At 56.2% G+C, this 20,190-nt stretch overlaps 1 protein-coding gene across 3 annotated transcripts in view; it reads right to left on the bottom strand.

The window, feature by feature from the left end:
* The window catches only part of RAB11FIP5 (RAB11 family interacting protein 5), a 38,600-nt gene that overhangs the window by 5,123 nt on the left and 13,287 nt on the right, over positions 1 to 20,190 (bottom strand). Inside the window, exons 2-4 of one of the 3 annotated variants that reach the window (XM_069494356.1) lie at positions 9,866 to 10,302; positions 9,067 to 9,760; positions 882 to 2,885 (exon numbers count right to left, since the gene is read on the bottom strand). In XM_069494356.1, coding sequence (XP_069350457.1) covers positions 882 to 2,885; positions 9,067 to 9,760; positions 9,866 to 10,302 — 3,135 coding nt within the window. The remainder of the gene's footprint in view (positions 1 to 881; positions 2,886 to 9,066; positions 9,761 to 9,865; positions 10,303 to 20,190) is intronic. The other 2 variants (XM_069494355.1, XM_069494357.1) reach the window with 2 other exon arrangements.

The following is a 20,190-nucleotide window of genomic DNA, read 5'->3' as shown; positions in this document are numbered from 1 at the left end:
GCCCCTTCCTCACGCAGGCCTCTTAGAGTGCTAATGGCCAGCCAAGTCGCACCCATCACCACCCAGGTCCCCAGACCTCCGATCTCGTCATCCCTCACCAGCCATCTGGTGAGGTCGCAACCTCATAATTCTTCTAAACAAACCAATGCCACAGTGACCCCAGTCACATGGCATCTGCTGTCCACTCAGCAGTCCTAAATGCATTGGAACCCCCCACCACCCCCAGAAAGGCACAAAATGCAAACCAATGAAGCACCTTAAGGCTGGAGAACCTGTCTTTTAATGGTCACATGTGGAAAACATTTTAGATTTTCTTTTTTCCCTCTGAAGGAATCTCCAGCTTTCTTTCTGACTTAAGTCCTGATCCCTCCTCCGGCTCCAGGCCTTCCCCAGCCTGCTCCCTTCACCCCATCTGGACAGGAAAGTGCTCAAGGCTCCACTGCCAGCCTGTTCTCCCAAGGCCTGCCCCAGAACTGGCCCAACTGACAAGCCTCCACTGTCCCCAGCCCACAGTCCCCCTGCAGCTGAATGCATGAGCTCTGGAAGGGCCCAAGGCATGGCTTTCATCCCCTGTCCCGTCACCCCACATCCGCTCTCCCCGACTTCATCCCTTACCCCCTGCACCTCATCAGTGTTGTTTCCCAAACCCCTGGCTTGTGGGGGCACTCTGATGGTCCAAAGTCCCAAGGAGGTAGCTTCAGAGCTGGTACCACACAAGGCTCATGTCTTCAGAGCCTGCACCATCCTTCCCCTGGGGTGAAGGAGACCCTCACCTGCCCTAGGAAAGGATATGCCAGGAATGTGAACACCTCAGCCCCTTGGCCTGTCCTGCCCCCTCCACCCTCTTCCTCCTGGAAAGCGTTCTGGGGGTTGTCTCTCACCTGGCACTGGGCTGTGGCTCCTCAGCTGGTCGTGTCTCCAAGGGCAGAAGCACAAGCGGGGAGGCTGGGGTGGCTGCAGCGCGGTCCTCCCTCAGAGGGGCAGGGGAGCCCCCAGGTGGGGAGGGCTCAAAGGGGCCAGGGGGCAAGGCTGGCTCCCCCAGAGGTGGGGAGGAAGAGGTTGGGGGCCAGGCTCTAGGCAGGGGAGAGCACGGAGGGCTAGGCCCCCCATGGTGGTGGCTGGCCCAGGGTGGGAGAGGGGGTGGTGGAAAGGCAGGCTCTGGAGGAGTGGGCAGCTCTTCTAGCTCAGAGTGGATGGAAGATTCCCTGGACCCTGGTGGGGATGTGGACGGGAGGCTGGGGGGATCTCGGCTCTCCTGAGACAAGAAGGGGCTCGAGGCATCCTCCCTGGAAGCCCACACATCAGCCTGCTGGGAGGTGGCTGACAGGGGCCCAAGCCTCTCTCCTACTGGTCCCTGGCTCTGGGCCTCAGGAGCCTCAGGGCCTTCTCCTTTCTCTGGAGCCCCCCAGATCTGCTGACTCTGAAGAGCCAAGCTCTCTGAGTAACCGGGTGTGGGAGCAGGACCCTCGGGGCAGCTGGTGGGCACAGACAGGCCAGGCCCAGGCTCAGGGAGGTTGGCATCCTCCACTAGATCATCCAGGCCTGGCTCGCCCAGCAGGGTCACAGAAGAACGGCTGTCAGACTCCTCCGAATCGGGCTTCTCTCCCTCCTCCTTGGTCTCCTGGGGACCAACCACCAGTGCACCTGGGGAGGCATCTTCTTCTCCTGTCCCCTCCCCCCTGTTACTCGGCCCCCCTGCGGCCTTCTCATCTTTCTCCTCCTCCTCTTCCTGGGAACTTGAGGGCGTGAAGAGGCGCGGTGGCTTGGGAGGTGGTGTGCTGGGCTGCAGCCCTTTGTCAGACGCCCACTCGGGCTTAGGCTCTGGCTCTGGCTCCAGTGGGACAGGCCCCTCGCTGCCCCTGGGGCTCACAGTTTCTGGTGATTCTGGCTGCACCTTGGGAGGAGGCAGCTCATCAGACTCTCCCCGCAGGACTGGTGAGGCCATCTCAGCTGCTGGAGAAATGGTGACCACATCCCAGGGCCAGGAATCGTCGACCGTATTGAGCTCATGGAAGAGCTGGCTTTCACCTCGGGAGGCCTCCTCGTCCTGGCCTTCAGGGATGCCATCTGGGCCAGGCAGCCTCTCCCACACACTGATCACTTCTGGGGAGCTAAACAGAGACGTCCCATCGTCTGCTGGACTCTGCCCTGCTTCCCCTTCTGCGGCTGGCGGCTCCCTGTCTGGTTCTGAGGCTGAGGCTCTCGGGTGCAGCTGGGCTGATGTGGAGGGCAGGCCGGCCCTTACCGACCCGAGGGGTCCCTGGTCAGCCATGCTTGTGCTCTGGTGGTCCAGTCCCAAGTCCAGAGGAACCCTGGGCTCCAGCCACATGCTGCTCCCACCTCTTCCTCCTCCTCCCCCAGGGGCTTCCTCGGGCTCAGTTGCCTTCACTGTCATGGCCCCGGCTCCTGGGTCTTGCAGCCCAGCCGCCTCCAGCCCCACTCCTGCAGGGGCCAGGATCTCGCTCCTGGCCTGTGGACACAGCCTGCTGGCAGCAAAGACGTTGAAGGTGTTGTCCCACTCAGGCAGGGCTTTCCCAGGGGAGGCCAGGGGGGTGGGGCTGGCCCTCGAGGCACTGGGGAGAGAGGGAGCAGGTGAAGGAGAGTTTAGTGCTATGTCGGCTACGAGCTCCTCGAAGAAGGGGTTGCTCTGCAAGGAGGTGAGGAACGGGTTGGTGAGACCCAGGAATCCAGATGGGGTGGCTTCAGGGGCGGCGGTGGCGGCAGCAGCAGTGGCAGCAGCGGGGGAGGCGGCTGCAAAAAGGTTAGTGCTTAGCATGGGAGCAGCGGTGGGAGCAGGAGTGGGGGGGGCCGGAGCCCAGGGGGAGCAGGGGAGGTGGTGAGGAAGAGCAGCTGGGTCAGATTCTACCTGAGGAGACACGTCCAGGCTGTGGAGGGAGACAAAACCGTGAGCCTCCTGGTTAATGCCAAGACTGGAAAGGCCCCTGCTGAATACCACGCCCCCACCCCAACCCGCCTCAGACGAGGGGCCGCAACACGCACACAGACTGGGCTCGGCCACCTGGGTCAGGGACAGAGGGAAGACCCCAAAGTGTAATGTTATCAGGTGCCACCCAAGGAGAAAGATGCTGGGCAGAGCTATTTTAATCCTCACACCAACCCCAGAGAGCAACAGTCCCATTTTACAGGCAGGATCCAAACCTCAACCAAGTGTTTCTTTCTACTGTCCCACACTGAAGATTCTACTCAGCGACAGACTTAACACCTGAAAGACCGATCCAAAAGCACCTCACACCCCTTTTAGGAATGAGGGAGAGCAAAGAAAACACCAGCTAGCATGAAGGGAACAGAAGACCAGAGAAAGGCCAGGCCTAGGCACCCGACTGGCAAGGCTGGCGCTGACAGGACCCTGCAGGGCACCTGGAATTCTGGCTTCTGGGACAGACTAGGTCCTGCTGATCCCATGCAGAAGCAGGAGGTAATGGTGGGCTGTCATCAGGCCTGGCAAGGTGTCTCGTTTCTTTCAGGGGCAGCCTAACTGGCCAAGGAGGACCACAAGACACTTGCTGAGGGTGTCTACTGCCACGTGTGCACACAGCCCGGCACCCGCGGACGGAGACCCCTCACCTCACCTCCCTCACGGGCCAGCCTCGCCTGACAAATGCTGGAAATGCGGCAGCAGCAGCAGCAGCAGCAACTCTGGGAAAACCCATCCCACGACAATAAACCTACACTCCCAAAGACACCAGAGAATGCCTGCTGGCCTTCGAGGGTCCCCTCCAGGGTCCTTTCCAGGAGGAGCACCCCCTGCACCGGCAGCGTGTCCACAGAGCACAGCCAACTTCAGAGAGGTGGGCAGGGGCACGCTCGGAAACTAGAGCTTTCCACTTCCCCCGGACACAGACAGAAGGCCGGGAAAAACAGTGCAGGGGAAGAGGGGGACGGTGGTCTGCGCCTGCCTTGCAGCTGAGCCCCTGTCAGAGCCAGACCTCTGCGCTCTCTCTCCTCACTGCCAGCCTCCAAGCCCCTGCTCTATGCTCCCAAGACTCCCATTCCTTGAGCCCTGCCCACCCAGGTGGAAACATTCTGGAGAAACCCCTACATATACATCTTCTCTACCCAACCAGCTTCTTCCACAGGAAATGCCTCGGTGAGCCCTGAGGGGGCAGAAGCCAGGCTCCGCCAGCCCCCCCCGCCCAGAGGAGTGCACACTGGGCTAGGAGGGGCCTCATGGAAAGAGGCCAAGCTGTCTTGAGAATCTGTCTTGAACTTGCCAGGATTCTTCTGGGAGCCCAGGGCAGGTCCACACACAGAGCTGGGCCAAAGTAGGGTCAGCTCATCAGCAAACACCAGGGACAGATGACAGGAAGGAGTCGGGTTCAACCAGAAGCAAAGGTGGCCCCCCAAAATGGCTGGGGGGGACAGGGAGGTCAGCCTCACAGGTTGGACACAGCTAGTTCCCCAACCCATGGATTTCTCATAAGAATCCAGCCTCCAGAGATTCTCCTGACCCTGCTTTCCCCCACGATAACTCCCCATCCAAGGGAGGCTCTCAGTCTCGTCCCCACCACCCAGAGATTGGGGGAAGAGGTAAAAAATCCCATCCACCTGTACCCCACCTGGCTTCCCAGCACCACCCCACTTCTAAGAACATTGTGAACATACTGAAACAGGCAGAATCCAGGGCTCAGAGTCCCAACCCCAGCAGATGTCCCTTCTCCCTTCATCCCAGGCAGGCCCTGTGCCAAGGGGAGTGACGAGGGGTGTACCACCACCGCGAGGGTCAAGGCCCTGACCTCAGCCCACATGCCATCAGAGCTCTGCGCTTTGGCACTGGCAGGTTTAACATGCGCAGCCTTGCCTATCCTCAAACACACTGCGTAGCCAGTGCTGCAGCTCCGTGTAGAAGGCTCACAGCAGCCCATCACAGCCCAAAGCTGCCAGTAAGACGCAGGGCCTAGGAAGAGGGCTGGGGTATTTTGAGCTACCTCTCCCCACAGCCCCCTTTATGGCAGAGCCACGGTGGTCTGAGGGAAGACAGCCCAATCACCACTAAAGAGCTCAGCTTAGCTCTACGTGCCTCAGTCCCAGCCTGGGCCCGCACTCACCCTGGCGGCAACCTGACTGGCAGTCAGACTGCAGGAACAGGAGCAGCAGGGGAGTCGACTGGGCGTGCCAGGCCAGGCTCAGAAAGCTCCCTCTCCCACCGGCTCCCCAGAGGCACACACGAACCCGTTGGTATGGAATCAGCAACGGGCTCTCCCTGGAGGAAGGGACTCCAGGCGCCAGGATGGCAGGTTCCCAGAGCCGGTGGTACCTCTGAGAGCAATCTCTCTACCCCTCTTTCGTGCCTTCCTCTCCCTTGCTCCACACCGAGTGCACATTGTGAAGGGTCTCACTTCAAAATGTCCCCTCCCTGCCACTCCACCTGGCCCAGGTCAGAGACACATTCCCTTTGCATGGTTATCTTTGCAGGTTGTGCTCTGAGAACAGAAACACCCCTGTGTCCTAGAACCCACGGTGCCAGCCTGGCACAGTCTCCTCACTCACAAGTAGTGGGGGCAGCAACATAGTCTGATTTGTCTTCTTTTACAACCAAATATTGGGGAAAGAAATCAGAAGTCCAAATATCTCTGCCCCTTCAACCTGAGGGGGTAAAACTATAAGGCCTGCAGGAACCTTGGAACAAGTGGCTGAACCGGCCACTGAATGCAGGAATCACCTGTTTACCCCAACAGACCCCCCCCCCAACTTCTTAAACACCACGCCACGGGGCCACCTCTGCAGTTGGAGGCCAGGTGTCACTAGTAGACAGCTCTTCCTTAGGCTGAGATGAGCTCTGTATCCGTGTTATTTCCACACACTGGTCCCAGAGGTGGCAAGTGGATCTGCACGGGCCCTCCACCGGGCAGGTCCCCAAAAGACCAAAGCCAGCCTTTGAGGCATGCCCACCCCCAGCAACATCTGCAGCCATCCCTCCTGAGGCACGACCTCCTGACATGTGCCTAATGCCCAGAAAACGTATCCAGGAGATGGACACATCCTCTGCCATCATCTGGGCGTGATGAAGTGACAGAGAGGGGCCTTGTAAGTTATAAGCAGGGAGACCACATAACTATCTTCCAAACCAGAACACTGTTAATATAGTAACTATACCAAGAAAACAGGCACAACAGGAAATAAGGCCACACTAAGTCACGAGGCACACATTATAGTTACTCATTTACACTACCAAGAATGCAGCCTGAGACTCCGAGCTCCTTCAGCTGCCACAGCACATTCCGGGCTCACTGAGACCTTGTTCACTATACCTGGCAAGGGGCCGGGGGGATGCACAGGTGGCTAAAGGCCACCATAATAATATACCTGCCTCTATGTTGCACCACACTTATCCTCAATTTGAAACATTTTTGTATTCAATATTTGATCTCCTTCTGCACACAAAGTCCCATGGACAGTGAGGAGGAGGGGTAGGGGAGTGTAAGGATGCCCAGGATAGACACAAAGACAATGTGCTTGGGCCCTGCCGGGTTTGACACACGCAGTCTTGCCCATCCTCAAACACACTGCAAAGCCGTGCTGCAGCTCAGTGTGGAAGGCTCACAGCAGGGCAGGGGAGCAGGATGAGTCCCACGGCCCAGACAGGGCTTCATCTCAACTACCCACTCCCTGCTCCACCACATACTGGTCAGGGCCTAGTGTAACCGCCTGGGGACCCAGCAGATGAATGCCACGGCAGAGAGCAGGAGGACCATCTTCTCAGCCCTTTACACCCTGGTCCCTTCCTTCCAGCCACTGCACTGTGCGACAGCAGCAGCCCAGCCTTTCTTTGGATACTGCGCTCAATACGTTCTGCCTCAGGCCTCTCCGTGGGGCATCAGTGCCACGTGGGAGCACCAGAGGGCGCTGCTGCCCTTGCTAGTGCGGCACATCCAGCCATCTGCAGTGGGAGCCCCAGGGCAGAGGCCCCCCCAAATCTCTGGACCTGTGGTGGATAGGCTCCCCAGGCCCCAGCTGGAGATCCTGCAGCTACATTCAGTCCTTCTAGTTCTGGGTCTAACCTACAGCTTCCTGCCTGAGCTAGCCTGCCTCTCATTCTCTCCTCAAAAGGCCTAAGTAAGCAAAGCCCTCCAGGTAAGCACCAACAATCCTTTCTTCCAGGCCAGCCTTCCCCTCCCTGCAAGGCACACTGGGCCAGCGTGCTGCTGGCAGAGCTCAGAGTCTAGGTTTCACATCCCCCCAGGCCAGACCACGTCACTCAAGAACAGCCCCTCCTGCCCTAACTGGAGGCACAGTCACAGAGCCTGCCCTGCAACCACCACCTGCAACTAAGCCCAGGGAGGACAGGGATGCCTGAGTGCTCCCCAACCTGCTGAGGACAAGCTAAGAATTCAAGTGGAAGCAGGACAGAAACCTCAGCTTCTTATGGCCCAAATTCTCTGGACCCTGAGAGGTCATTAGGAGACATGGAGAAGCAGGAGAAGGAAGCTGGGGACTCTAAGTACCCCAGGGCAGTGACAGACCACAGCACCCACAGCCAGCAAGAGTCCAAGCCCAAAGCCTGGGCACACACCCACAAATGGCCTCACAGAGAGATGTCCCCAGCATCCGCCCTGCCCTGAAAAAGGCCCAGAGAAACTCTTCAGACAAGCACACTGAGCCCAGTCTGTGCCCCTTCCGACCCAGGCACCAGCTCCTCCCAGCAAGTGCCCTGCCCAGGTCTCCTGCTCCCCCTCCATCCCACCACCTCCAGACACCTCTGGCCATCATGGGGCCACCAGACCCATCCCTTCTCCCCAGTCTTTCCTGACACTGCACATGGCCAGCAGCGTCCCTGGGCTCTGATGAGTGGTGGCTGGGCATCAGGGACAGGAGCTGCTGCACCAAGCAGGGGAAACTGATCCACCCCACACACCCCTTGTCTATGAGGCTGTAACAAGGGCTGCCAGCTGGCCAGGGCCCGAACCCAGAAAGTCCTGTGTTTCTCTCACCTCTCCTCTCGGCAGACTGAGAATGTCGCAGGGACGGTGAAAAACCAGACTACAGGACTCCTCTCCCCTCTGCTAGGGAGCAGGTTTAGGGTCCTCCCTCTGCTCTATCTCCGGGCCCTTCCCCACTGTGCCTGGCCTCTCCTCCCACTCCTGTCCACACAGCCCTCAAGCAAGGAGGGCAGGGTTGCTCACAGCACAGAATCTGCACCCTCTCCATGCTGGCTGGGGCTGCCACAGATGCCACCCGACCAGGGAAGGGAGACACACGCTTCTGTGACATGTGCCTGGGGCCCCTTCCTGGGCCCTGCCACCCATGCTGCAGCCTCCTCTGGCTTACAGTCAGAGGGAAGCACAGGGGCCAGGCTGGGGGTAGGGGCTCTGCCCAGAGCCTGAGCTGGGGACTTAGCACATTCAAAACAGAGCAGCTGCCATCTGCACTCCCATAGTGCCACTCCCCCAGACCAAGAGACGCCAGACAGGGCCAGAGCCCCCAGGGTCTCCAAGGACAGGGGCAGGTTACAGATTTCAGGGCAGCTGTCCACAGCTTCTTGCCAGCTGGGAAGCAGCTGGGGGTGAGTGTATGAGGGGAGGGGCAGAGGCATGAATTATTTGACTCCCCCTCTCAGAGGCAAGAGATCACAGAGCCAGCTGGGGGAAGTCCTCTAGCTTCAGAGATGGTGAGGGAACTTTGAGGGTACCAGCCCCCAGCCCCCATCTCTCTACCTGCCAAGGCTTCCTTACCTTGAGACCAGAGGGCAGGAAGTGGAGGTCAGGAAGCAAAGAATTTATACAAATGGCCTCTCCCAGCTCCCTTTCTATTCTTCCGCTCCCTTAGGATGGGCCTGCCAACTCATGCAGCAAAGCCCAGGACTGGGGAGCTGACGCCTCAATCCACGGGACCCTCAGAGCAGTGCCCTTGCAACTCACCTGTGTCCATGTGCACAGAACGAGCCTTGGCTTAGGGAGACGGGGCACCCCCACTTAACCATGCAAAGCCAGAGCCCCAGCAGCCTGCCCGAGGGCCACATCTGGTGCTGTCCTCCCTGCCCCAGGGTCCAGGCTGCAAACACCCCAGCACCTTCCCCAAGGAGCAAAGCCGGTCTTGCCAAGGACATACCTGGGTTTCTGAGTTGGCTCCTTGGATTCTCTCAAGCCAAACCAGCTACTCTTGGCCTTTTCCTCCCCGCTGGACGAGTGGTGGGGGGAGGCCCCCAGGGTGGGTGCCCCCTTCTCCCCCAGAGAGCTTCGGCGCCCCAATTCACTCCGACTCAGCCCCTGGGTGTGATGGTGGAAGAGGCCCATCCGGGGCTTCCGCTCCTCTTTCCGGGCTCCCTCCTTCTCTGCCTCAGAGGAGGCCACCATGGGTGTGGCGACCTGGACTGGCTTGCCCTCCAGAAGCTGGGCCCCCTCCGCCTCTCCAGGGCGGCTGGCCCCAACGGCCAGCACTTTGCCCTGAGCGCCCAGCTCCTCCTGTCCAAGCCCCACCTCTGAGCTGCTGTTGCTGTGGCTGCCTCTGCCCCAGGAGTCATCTGTGGAGCGAGGCCCCTCCTCGGAGGGCCGGGAAGAGCCGCTATGCAGGGAGCTAGAGGGTGGAAATGGACCCGAGATGGAGCTGCGGTGCCGCACCGGGCCCTGCGGCTCCTCGTTGTAAATGTGGCTCCCGTTGACACAGAGTGAAGAGCGGGAGGCAGCATCGAGGTGGCCCTGAAGGTCGAGAAGGGCCCGAGGAGGAGCCGCTCGCACCTGGCTGGCCTCGTCGCTGTAGGTCCTCTTGTGGGAGAGCAGCTTGGGGGACTGGGCAGAGTCCCTGCCTGAAGAGGAAGCACAGTGGATTTAGTCGCAGGAAGAGGCGCCTCATCCCCTGGCCCCGGCCCTGCCCTCCCCTCCCCAGGCAGTGCAGCCCCTTGCCCGCTCACCCCCTTCGGTGGACAGCCAGCTGCTGCGGCTCGGTGAGCGCGTGAGGAGCTCGGCGCCGGGCCCCTGGTAGGCCAGGCTCCCGCTGGCCGAGGACAGGGTGCTGTCGGAGCCCAGCGAGGTGTTGGACTGCGTCAGGGACGACTTGCGTAGCTTGTTTCGGAGGAAGAAGCCTTTGGCTTTGCCCATCTTGCCCAGGCTGCCCAGCTCGGGATCCTCTAGGGCGCTGCTCGGGAGGATGGCAGAGGCGGATTCCAGCTCAAACTTCTTCTTGCCTTTCATCTTGTCCTTGATCTTGCTGAAGGGCGATCGTGGCTTGTCCTTCATGGACAGGTCGAACATGCTGGCACTCAAGTTGTTGCGAGTGAACTGGATGGTGACTTGGATCTCTCCACGTTCCTTCTCCTTCCTGCCTGCCTTGGAGTGAAGCTTATACCACCTGCGTGAGAGAGGAGAGGCAGAGCTTGGTCACGGGCTCCTGCCCTGACACACCGGCCTGGGCTTCCAGGCCCAGACCTAGCTGAGAAACTACCTAAAACGTTTCCGTGTGGAGAAAACCACATCCTGAGTGGAGGAAGGGCCTCGAGTGCCACTGGGCAGGGCAGCAGCTACCACTCCATGTCCCCCTCCCACCCCACACCTTCCCCTGGAGCTTAGAGACTTGCCCTTTGCCTATCCCCCCCTACATCTGAAACTCTAAGGCCCAGAGGGGTGAGGCTGGGCCTGGGAGGGACCCCCACACCTCCAGGCCCCTGGGACAGACCTACCCACATTTTCCATTTACATCATCTCCTCTGGCCAGTCCCAGCTGATGCTCTACTCTGAGCCACAAGGAGGGCCAGAAAAGAACAGCTCACCCACAGGCCCAGGGCCAGGAACACTAGGGCACACACACACCCCCACTGACTCACCCCAAGCCGTGCCAGGAATACCTCTGCAAGATGGAGGAACAGACAAGAAAGGCAGAAAGAGACCTTAAAGCAAAAGACCTGGGAAGAGAAAGAACACTTGCATCTGTTGAGCATCTACTGTGTGTTATGATCGGTGCTCCCATTTACACCTCACAGGACACTGGTGAGGCCAGAGACACTATCCCCATTCTACAGATCAGGGGGTTGAGGCTCACAGGCAAAGTAACTCATCTAAGAACAGGCCATCAGTAAACAAGAGGGGAGACCCAGAGCCAGGTTTTCATCACTCTGAACTTCATGGTGTTCCCACTGCACACTTCCAGAGAGACACAAAGGAAGACCCACAACACACATGACCACTGCACTTAGGGGGGCAGCCTACTGGGGAGGGATGTACCTGTGCATGAGTTTGCAATTTCTTGGAAAACTAAACAAACTCTTACCATACAAGGAGCAATTGTACTTCTTGGTATTTACCCTATTGAGACGAAAACTCACATTCAAAGAAAAACCTACACACAAAGGTTTACAGCAGGTCCAAATCGCCAAAATTTGGAAGCTGCCAAGATGCCATTCAGTAGGTGAATGGATAAACATCCAGACAATGGAATACTCTGCAGTGATAAAAAGAAATCAGCTATCAAGCCGTGAAAAAACAGGAAAGGATCTGAATGCATAAGTGAAAGAAGACAATCTAAAAAGGCTACATACTTGGTGTGACCCCACTACATCACATTCTGGAAAAGGCAAAACTATGGAGCATGAAGAAGAGCAGTGGTTGCCGGGGGAGTGAAGGGAGGAGAGAGAGATGAACAGGTAGAACACAGCGGATCTCTTCAGGGCCGTGAAACTATCCTGTAAGCTCCTATGACAGTGGACACATGTCATTATACATTTGTCAGAACCCACAGATGGTACAACATAAAGAAGAACCCTAATGGCAACTACAGACTCTAGTTAATAATACTGTTTGACACTGGCTCTCAGTTGTGACAAACATGTCACAGTGATGCAAGGTGTTGATAACAGAGGAAACCGGAGAGTGGGGTGAGAGGGTACATGGGAACTCTCTGTACTTTCCATTCATTTTTCTATAAACCTAAAACTGCTCTAAGAAATAAACTCTATTAATTAAAAAAAAAAAAGGAAAAAAAGGAGAGCAGAGAACACAAAAAGAAGAAACTATGAAAGAAATAACACAAGAAATTTTTCCTGAAACAAAGGACACCACGCTGGCACGGAAGGCCCACAGGTACGCGGCACAGTGAATACAGACAGACCCACGCCAGCAGGTGTCGCTGTGGGGTCCAGCGCACCCGGCATACAAGGAGACCCCAAAGGCTTCCACAGAGGGGAAACAGGTTCCTGCCCTCCCAGCATCGGAGTCCTCACTAGCAACACTGGATACCACACGGAGAAATGCCTTCAAATTTCTAAAGGAAAAGCCTTCCACCAGCCTAGAATTCCAGACCCAGCCAATCAAACACGATCAGTGGTCAGATTGGTCACGGTAGGGCTCAGAGTCCCTCGATGCATACACACCACGCCATACACAGACACCTCATACACACAGACACACGCACTCCACCCACACATGCCTCAGTCAGCGGTACGGTGGTCATCCCCTACCCGAGATGTGCCTACCCCACAGCACCAGCTCCCTGAGCCTCTGGTGGGTACAGCGGGGTCGGGAGTGGGGAAGCCCTTGTATGAAAAGTCCCCCTACATCCAAATATCCAGAATTAAGTCACTGCAAAAGGCTTGGTGGTGGTGGTGATTTTTTACCTTTTAATGTTGAAGTTTAAAAGGGGGGGGCTTTCCCAGGGGCCCCTCCAACTGCACCCCTTTAGGAGAGTCCATCATGTGCTCATCATGTGCCTGTCCCCTCCTCAGAGACCCACTCGACAGCCTGAGCAGAATGAGCCTGGGCTGTTAGTTTTCCCTCACAAACCTGAGAGATCAACCCCTAGGAATGCCGGGTCAGGGCAGATGGTGGCACAAGCAGGAGGGCGGAGGGCCATGCTCAGAGGGTGTGTGTGCCTCTCTCATAAGACAGGGTCAGGGAGGGCAGGGAAGGGAGGGGAGAGCCGGGTGAGAGAGGCAGGCTGAAGGGATGTGCGTACGGCTGGCTATGGGGCAGGAGGGAAGTCTAGCAGAAAGACCAGCCAGCCCCAACATCCTCATGCCCCTACTTTCTCAGCCCAATACCCACCTGGGGTGACCCTTTAAAGACCAGGCCCTAGTCACTTTCCCTAAACCTAGACTAGGTCCCGTTTGGCAAAGGAAGATCCTGGGAGGTAGGGCAAAAGAGAAGTGTGTGGACTCCAGCCCCAAACAACCAAGCCATAGCTGAGTAACCAGAACCCACAAGCACAGACATTCCTTGCTGGGGCAGAAAGGCCAGGGCCCCTGGGCCCAGCTGGTCACATTCCCCACCCCACAGCGGTAACAGGGTTTATCTCGGGGGTGTGAGGCTGCAGGAACTATCACTTCCTACTTGGTCTATTTTTGTCCTATTTGAATTTTTTATAAGGAGCATATATTACTGTCATAGTAGGAAAAAGAAACAAAAGAAAACACTCGCTCCTACCTTATCTCTTCAGCTTCTTGAGCCACAGAATACTCGCTCTCCTCTCCCTCCCACCCCACAGATGAAGGGAGCAGGCATCACTAGCCCAGGTGGGGGGCTCAGGTATCTTTTGTTCCCCCCTCCCCTATAAGGTCACATCTCCTTCTCCTCTTCTCCAAGGAATTTGGGTTTCTCTTTGGACCTGCTTTTCAAGGAGGCCAGGAAGGAAAAGGAAAGCCTTCCCTAAATACTTTTGAGATCCTCCCACCCAGAGCAGAGTGAGGCTGAGAACGGCTGCGATCTGTGTCAGGACCCCCAGCTGCCGTCAACCATCCATCTCCCTACCAGATCCCCCGCCCCCCTTCCTCCACCCTTCACCCCGGGTCCAATTTACCCCACCTCCCTTTGACCTGGGGCCAACTCACACCACCTCCCTCTGCCCCCCAGTCCAGGGCTGGACTGAACAGAACACTGCCAAGAAACTCGGATGCCCTGAGGACTCAGCCAGAGCAGGCCCTCTCCCCCAGGTGTAACCCACCCAGGCTGGGATGGCAAGGCCACATGCCACATCCCTTGGCCACTTCCCAAAGCTCCTGCTTCCTCCTGCCTGGACCAGACAGCCCCCAAACAGTCCCCCAGACCTGCCAGGCACTACAGCCCACGGCGGCTAGGAAGCTATGAACATCACTGACGTGGGCTGATGAGCCCTCAACGAAAACAGATGGAGACTTTCTCTTACACAGCCCCATATGCAGCAGAGCAAGCGCGCTCTGGGCACCTCGTCCCTACAGACTGAGGCTCCCACGGGGAATGTGACAGCAGGGTCCTAGTACAATCCCACGTCCCCTAGGAAGCTCTCTCAGCTGCCACCCTCCTGGCCTGGTCCATTCCCTCCTCCTTCAGACCAGGCATATGTACTCTGAACCAAACTCATCCTGCAACCAGATCTGGCAGCATTTTGCTCCAGGGCCACCTCGTGTTGTCATTTCCTGGGCACCTGGGGTCTCCCCAGCTATACTGTGCTCCCTGAGGATGTTTACTGGTGACCCGCTGGGCACACAGCTCCAAAGTAAAGAAATCATGCATGTCATGAAGTCTGGAACTGTTGCAAGTTGCAGCCCCTCTTGTGTGCTCACCTGGATGCATGTGGCAGCCGGGCATAGTGGTTAAGTGCTGAGCTCCCCCACTGACCAGGTTACCTCTCCCAGCTTGTTTCCTTGGCCGTCGGGTGGGGATAACCACCCTCTCAGGGCTGCTGAGAGGATAAGGCACACCAAGCCTGGTGGGCAAGCAGCCACCGCGTCCCCCTTAGTCCTGTCATTCCCTCCCACAACCAGGAGCTCCCAGGACTCTTACTCTTGAATCCCTAACACTGAGCACTGCTTGGCCTTCAAGGGAACATATGGCTCCTTTAACAAATATCCAACCTCAGCTCCCCAGGACTGGCTGTGGGGGACGCAAGCCCTGGCCTCCACGTTTGGAGTTTCTGCTCCTCCTCGCTACCCTCACCCAGGCCTTCTCTCCCTCTCATTGCCCTTTGCCCGGCCTGCCCGGTGGGCTGTTGCAGCCCTAGGAACACTGAGGCCCAAGCTGAGTCCTGACCCCTTCACTCCCATTCAAAATCAGGACTTGACCAAGGCCCCAACGTGCATCCACACAGTGGCTCACAAGACAGCTCTCGTCTTCAGAGCACTACAGCCATGGCACCCAAACCTGCCACGAATCAGTGTGGGGTATTTTGTACATATATACTGATGCCAAGACACAACCCACACTTACTGAACCACAAGGTCCAGGCATAGGAATCTATATTTAAGTGGGGTGGGGGGCTCCGCAGGTGGCTCAATTCACCCAACTCCCAACCCTCTGTGGGAACCACAGTGGGCTGGTCCCTGCCCACTTTACAGCACTTGTGAGTCAGAGGCCGACTTTCCTTCCCCCTGGGCTCATCCTCAAAGACACTCAAGTGGTACCCAGGAGAAATCTGTGAATCTCCCCTGCCCAGCCAAGTCTTGCCTTCCCAAATCCCAAGAACATAATTCTGAGAAGACTGACCCTAGACATGTTCACTCACACAGGGGCAAGGGTGGGGAGGATGATTAAGCACTTTCCATAAATTAACTAGGCCTTCTTTCCATGAAACCACTGCTAAAATGACACTCTCACCAAAACAGAAGGAAGGACAGTGACTCCGCCCTAGTGCAATCCCCTGACACTCACCTGATTCTCAGAGCCGAGCTCCCTGACCCCTACAGCATGCAAATTATCAACCTGCACTTCTTCCACTGCAGGTACTAAACTATTCCACCTGCATCGCACCCCCTTTGCCACCCCGTCTCTCTGTCAGGTGCGCCATCTGGGGCACCTGAACTCCCCAAGGCCCAGGCAGCATGTGCTCAAAATACAAGGGTTTTGACAAAGATGATTATCTGGGACTTGTCCCAGGTGCCTCAGCAGCCAAGACGTGATGGGCACCAACAGGAAAGGAAGAGTAAGAGAAAACTCCTGCACCAGAAGAGGCATGCGCAGATATGGACGCTGACACACGTCAGTGCTTCTCGAACCACAGAGTGAGAAAAATCACTGGGTCCTGTTAAAATGCAGATTCTGATGCCCAAGTGCAGATGGGCCTGAGAGGCTCCATTTCTGCCCAGCTCCCAGGGGATGCCGAGGCTGCGACTGGCCCAGGGCCCACACCTGAGCGGAGGGATATACACAATGGGGCTGAAGACCAGCGAGAGCTAACCTTACTGGGTGCCCGGCTCTGGCCCTCTCTTACTACCCACACAGCCCAGGAGATGGGATTCCCATTTTGCAGATGAGCAAACCAAGTTGTGGAGAAGGTTTGTAACTTACCCAGGGTCACACAGCTAGTAAGTGACAGAGCTGGAACTTGGACATCAAGAGGCCTGACCCCAAGCCCACCCCCTTAACCTTGAGCGTTAGCATCTCTCAGAGAGCTGAATGCAAACAGTCCTGCCCTGAGCACCCTGAGAGGGCAAAACCTGGAATGGGCCTGGATGCACATCGCAGGCCCGGAAGAGGCACGGAGGTGGCGTATGAAGACCAGACTTCCCTTCAGAAGGCTGGCACAATCCCAGGAGCACAGAACCCTGAGAGGCAAGTGAAGGAACCTCAGGATTTTGTCCTGTTCCCAGCCCCTCAAAGCCTTGTCTGAGAGCAGCACAGCCTCCCCCAGTAGCCACCAGGGTCCAGAATTCCTGGGAGGGCAGGACCAGGGGAAAGCTCTTAAAGGGGCCCTGTTCAGCTGAGAATTCCTCTCCCAAGCTCTGTCTGTGTGACAAAGTTCAGCAGACCCGGAGTGGACTTGGGACTCGGCCCTCAGGCTCCTTCTACCCACTCTAGGAGCAGACAACAAAAGTGGAATGTGAGGGGTGGAGGGGACCAAGGGTGCTCACCTGTCACCAAGCTTATGGCCCTAGTTATTCCTGCTGGTGGGATTCTCTGGCCCTCACACCCAGCTCTCCACCCAATTCTCAGGAAACGCAGCTGGGCTGATGCCACGCAGCATACCTGGGGAGGCCCAGTACTCGGGGACAGCCAACCTGGGCAGCTGTCAAACATACCCATGCAAGTGTCTGTCAAACGCTGGAGTGGTGGGGGCTGGGGGCAGCTGCAGCCACAGGCCCGGACACACCTGATTCCCCTCCAAATTCTTATCAGCCCCAAATTCAGACCCAAATAACTGTGCCCCTTTCCGACCCACATCCATGATTTATTCCAGACCCCAAACCCAGGAACCAGCTTTGTCTCTTTTTGCCCCCTCATGCCCCACATCTAAACTTTGAACTCTGAGTTCTATCTGCAAATTATCTCCAGAATTCACCCCCTCTCACCACTGTCACCCTATGGTCCAGTCCACCACCACCTCTCTGCTAGACATTCTAACTCCCTGCTTACCTGCCTCCCTGCTGTCCACGTTCCACCCAGCAAACACGTGAAAACGGAGCATGTCACACCCGCCTCCTCAGCATCTTCTGGGTCTTGGCTCCTATGACTCTCTGCATCTCTCATTGCACGAGGGCCACATGGGCCTTCCTGCTGTCCCTGAACCCGCTGGGTGTGTACCTATCTCAAGGCCCACTGCATGTGCTGTTCCCTCTGCCTGAGACACAGCCAGACGTTCCTGCCACGGTTCACTCACTCACTCTAGCCAGGGCTCTGTTCATCCGAGCCTCCGCCATCTTTCCTGGGCACTCCAGCTGCAACCGCCCTTCGCCGTGTTTCATTCCTTCACTGTATTTACCAGAACCCGGCGCTGTACGTACATGTGTACAAGCATCATACTAACCAGCTGTCCCCACATGTACCTCCACACAGTGAAATGCTGCACAGGTACAAGGCTTGAGTGTCTCTTCCCTTGCTCTGCAGCCAAGAGCTTTATTCAGCTCATCTCTGCATCCCCTTAACAGCACTTAACAGTGGACACTCAAATATTTGTTCAACAAGCCAACAAACTAATCTATGACTCTAACTTAGGTACTTGTTTGTCCCTGTTCACAATTGCTCCATGGTTTCTCTATCATTACAAACCCATGGGTCTTACCCAGGAGAGCCAGTGCTCCCAAAGGGCAGAGGGTCCTCCTCTGCCCACCAACCCCCGAAACAGGAGCCTCCAAAGGGCAAGAGTCAGACACGCCAGGCTTACAGGGAGGAGTTCCAAAATGGAACCTTCTTTAACTGGGAGAGTCCTCCTCAGCCCCCACCTCTGAGCTAAGAATTTCACTAACTCCCTGGAGAGTAGAAGCCCAGCCAGAGGTGGGAAGCGCCAGCCTTGGGAATGGAGGAGTCGGTGTTGACCCCTCTCCAGTCCATCTCTTGGCCCCCAAATGCCAATAATCTTATAGCTGTTACCAACTACAGCCACTCACTTCGCACTGATTGTGTGCTGGGCACTTTAGGAGCACTCAACATACCATCTTACTTAAATTAATCCTCTTAACAACCCTGGGAGATAGGCATGGGGGGCAGCCCCTGAGAGTGGCTAAACGCAGGGGCTGTGCAGCCAGGCTGTGTGACCTTGGGCAGGTTCCCTGATCCCTGTGCCTCAGTTTCCTCACCTACCTATAAAATGGGGGTATCGGCCATCTACTCTCCTCACAGGATCACAACAAGTTGAATGTCCTGAATCTGAATATCTGAAATGCTCCAAAATCCAAAACACTTTGAACGCTGACATGATGCTCAAAGCAAGTGCTCATTCGAGTGTTTCAGATTTCAGATTCTCAGATTCAGGATGCTCAACTAGTGAGTATAATTCAAATAATCCAAAATCTGAAAAAATTCAAAATCAGAAACACTTCTAGTCCCAAGTAGCTTGGATAAAGCGATACTCAACCTGTGTGAGGATTTGAGGGATTCAGCGTGGGCACTCAGAACAGGGCCTGGCACATGGAAAATGCCACTCTTTCGGCTCTAATATCTAGCAGCTGTGGCCACTGAGGTGCAGAGAAGTTCCCTGGGTTAAGTCGCATGCTTATTCAGGGAGTAGGAGGGCCAGAATCTGAACTCAGGCTCCTGCCTCCAGAGCCTCGGGCCTTGATCACTGCACCGCACTGCCTCCCTCTCAGGGACAACACCCACCCACCCCCAGGCCCAGACACCTGGGGGTGTCCCTGCCCAGTCCAGGAATCCAAAGTTACCCCCTATTTCTCTACAGCAGGCGGTGGCAGATGGGAGAAAAATCACATCTTTATTTCCCCTAATCTGTAACTGAAATTTAGCATGTCTTCCAACTACGAATCCTTGCAATAGTAGAAGTATAGTAGCAATACCTGTAAGTTTGTCACCAAGAGAAACCAGACATTTTCATATTGCATTGTAGCTGTTACAGATGTCACAAAACATTTATACTTATCAATACTTTGAACTGTTAAGTCATTAGACCACCACTAGATCACATGATCTAATACAATAATAGGCATATTTCTTCAGCAAATGTTTTGATGTATTGATAAATATACTTCAATATCATTGGTGTACTTTGTAATGCTGCATGTTTAAACACCTCATTCTGAGAAGGGGTCCATGGCACAAAAAGGGCTGAGAACATCTGCTCTAGTGTGGGGAGGGAGTAAGCCCAGCAGAAGGCTGGGTCCTGCCCACCCATGGCACCAGGCTGGGAGCTCAAAGCAGAAGATGGGTGTTGCTCCCATTTCCAAACCCAGGGGCACGGACAGCCAGGTGAAGGGCAAGAAGCTGGCTGAAGGCCCTCAGACTCCCCAGAGTCACGCCACAGTGCTCAGGCTGACCCCCAAACCCTTGCATGCCGATGAAGGTGACTCCAGAGAAACAAAAACAGCCGAGTGTACCTGCTAGCTGGGAGCAGGCTGCTCCTGGAGCTTGTTTTGATCATGCCTCCAACACCCGTCTCCAACTTCCCCGGGTTGGTCCTCACCTGAGCCCCACCTGCTACGGCTGCAACCCACCAAGTCTGCAGCTTCCTTTTTCTGGCTAGAGCCACTGCCTGGACCTCTTCAAAAATAAGCCTTAACTCAGCCAGTGAACAGCTGCTAGGCATGCTGGGGATGAGAGGGGCCTGCAAAGCTGATAGTTTGTAGGAATCAAATCCCACCCTCTGAGGCAAATGAAGTCAAGATGCCCCTAGTAAAGAAAGACAATTGTGCTGGCCAAAAATACTGGCTCGGAGAATCTTTTAGAAGGGAAAGTAAGGCACCAACATAAAGGGGAGGAAGAAATACTGATCCAGTTCTCCTTTCCCCACCTCGCTTCCCTGGAGAGTTAGTATAAACAGGAGACTGCAGGGTTCCAGAGTGGAGAAGACATGTGACTCAAAAAGCAGATGTTGGGGAAAACATCAAAATAC

Source organism: Eulemur rufifrons, chromosome 19 (genome assembly GCF_041146395.1).
Source record: "Eulemur rufifrons isolate Redbay chromosome 19, OSU_ERuf_1, whole genome shotgun sequence".
NCBI classification, from domain to species: Eukaryota; Metazoa; Chordata; class Mammalia; order Primates; family Lemuridae; genus Eulemur; species Eulemur rufifrons.
This window is presented reverse-complemented; position numbering and strand designations above follow the sequence as displayed.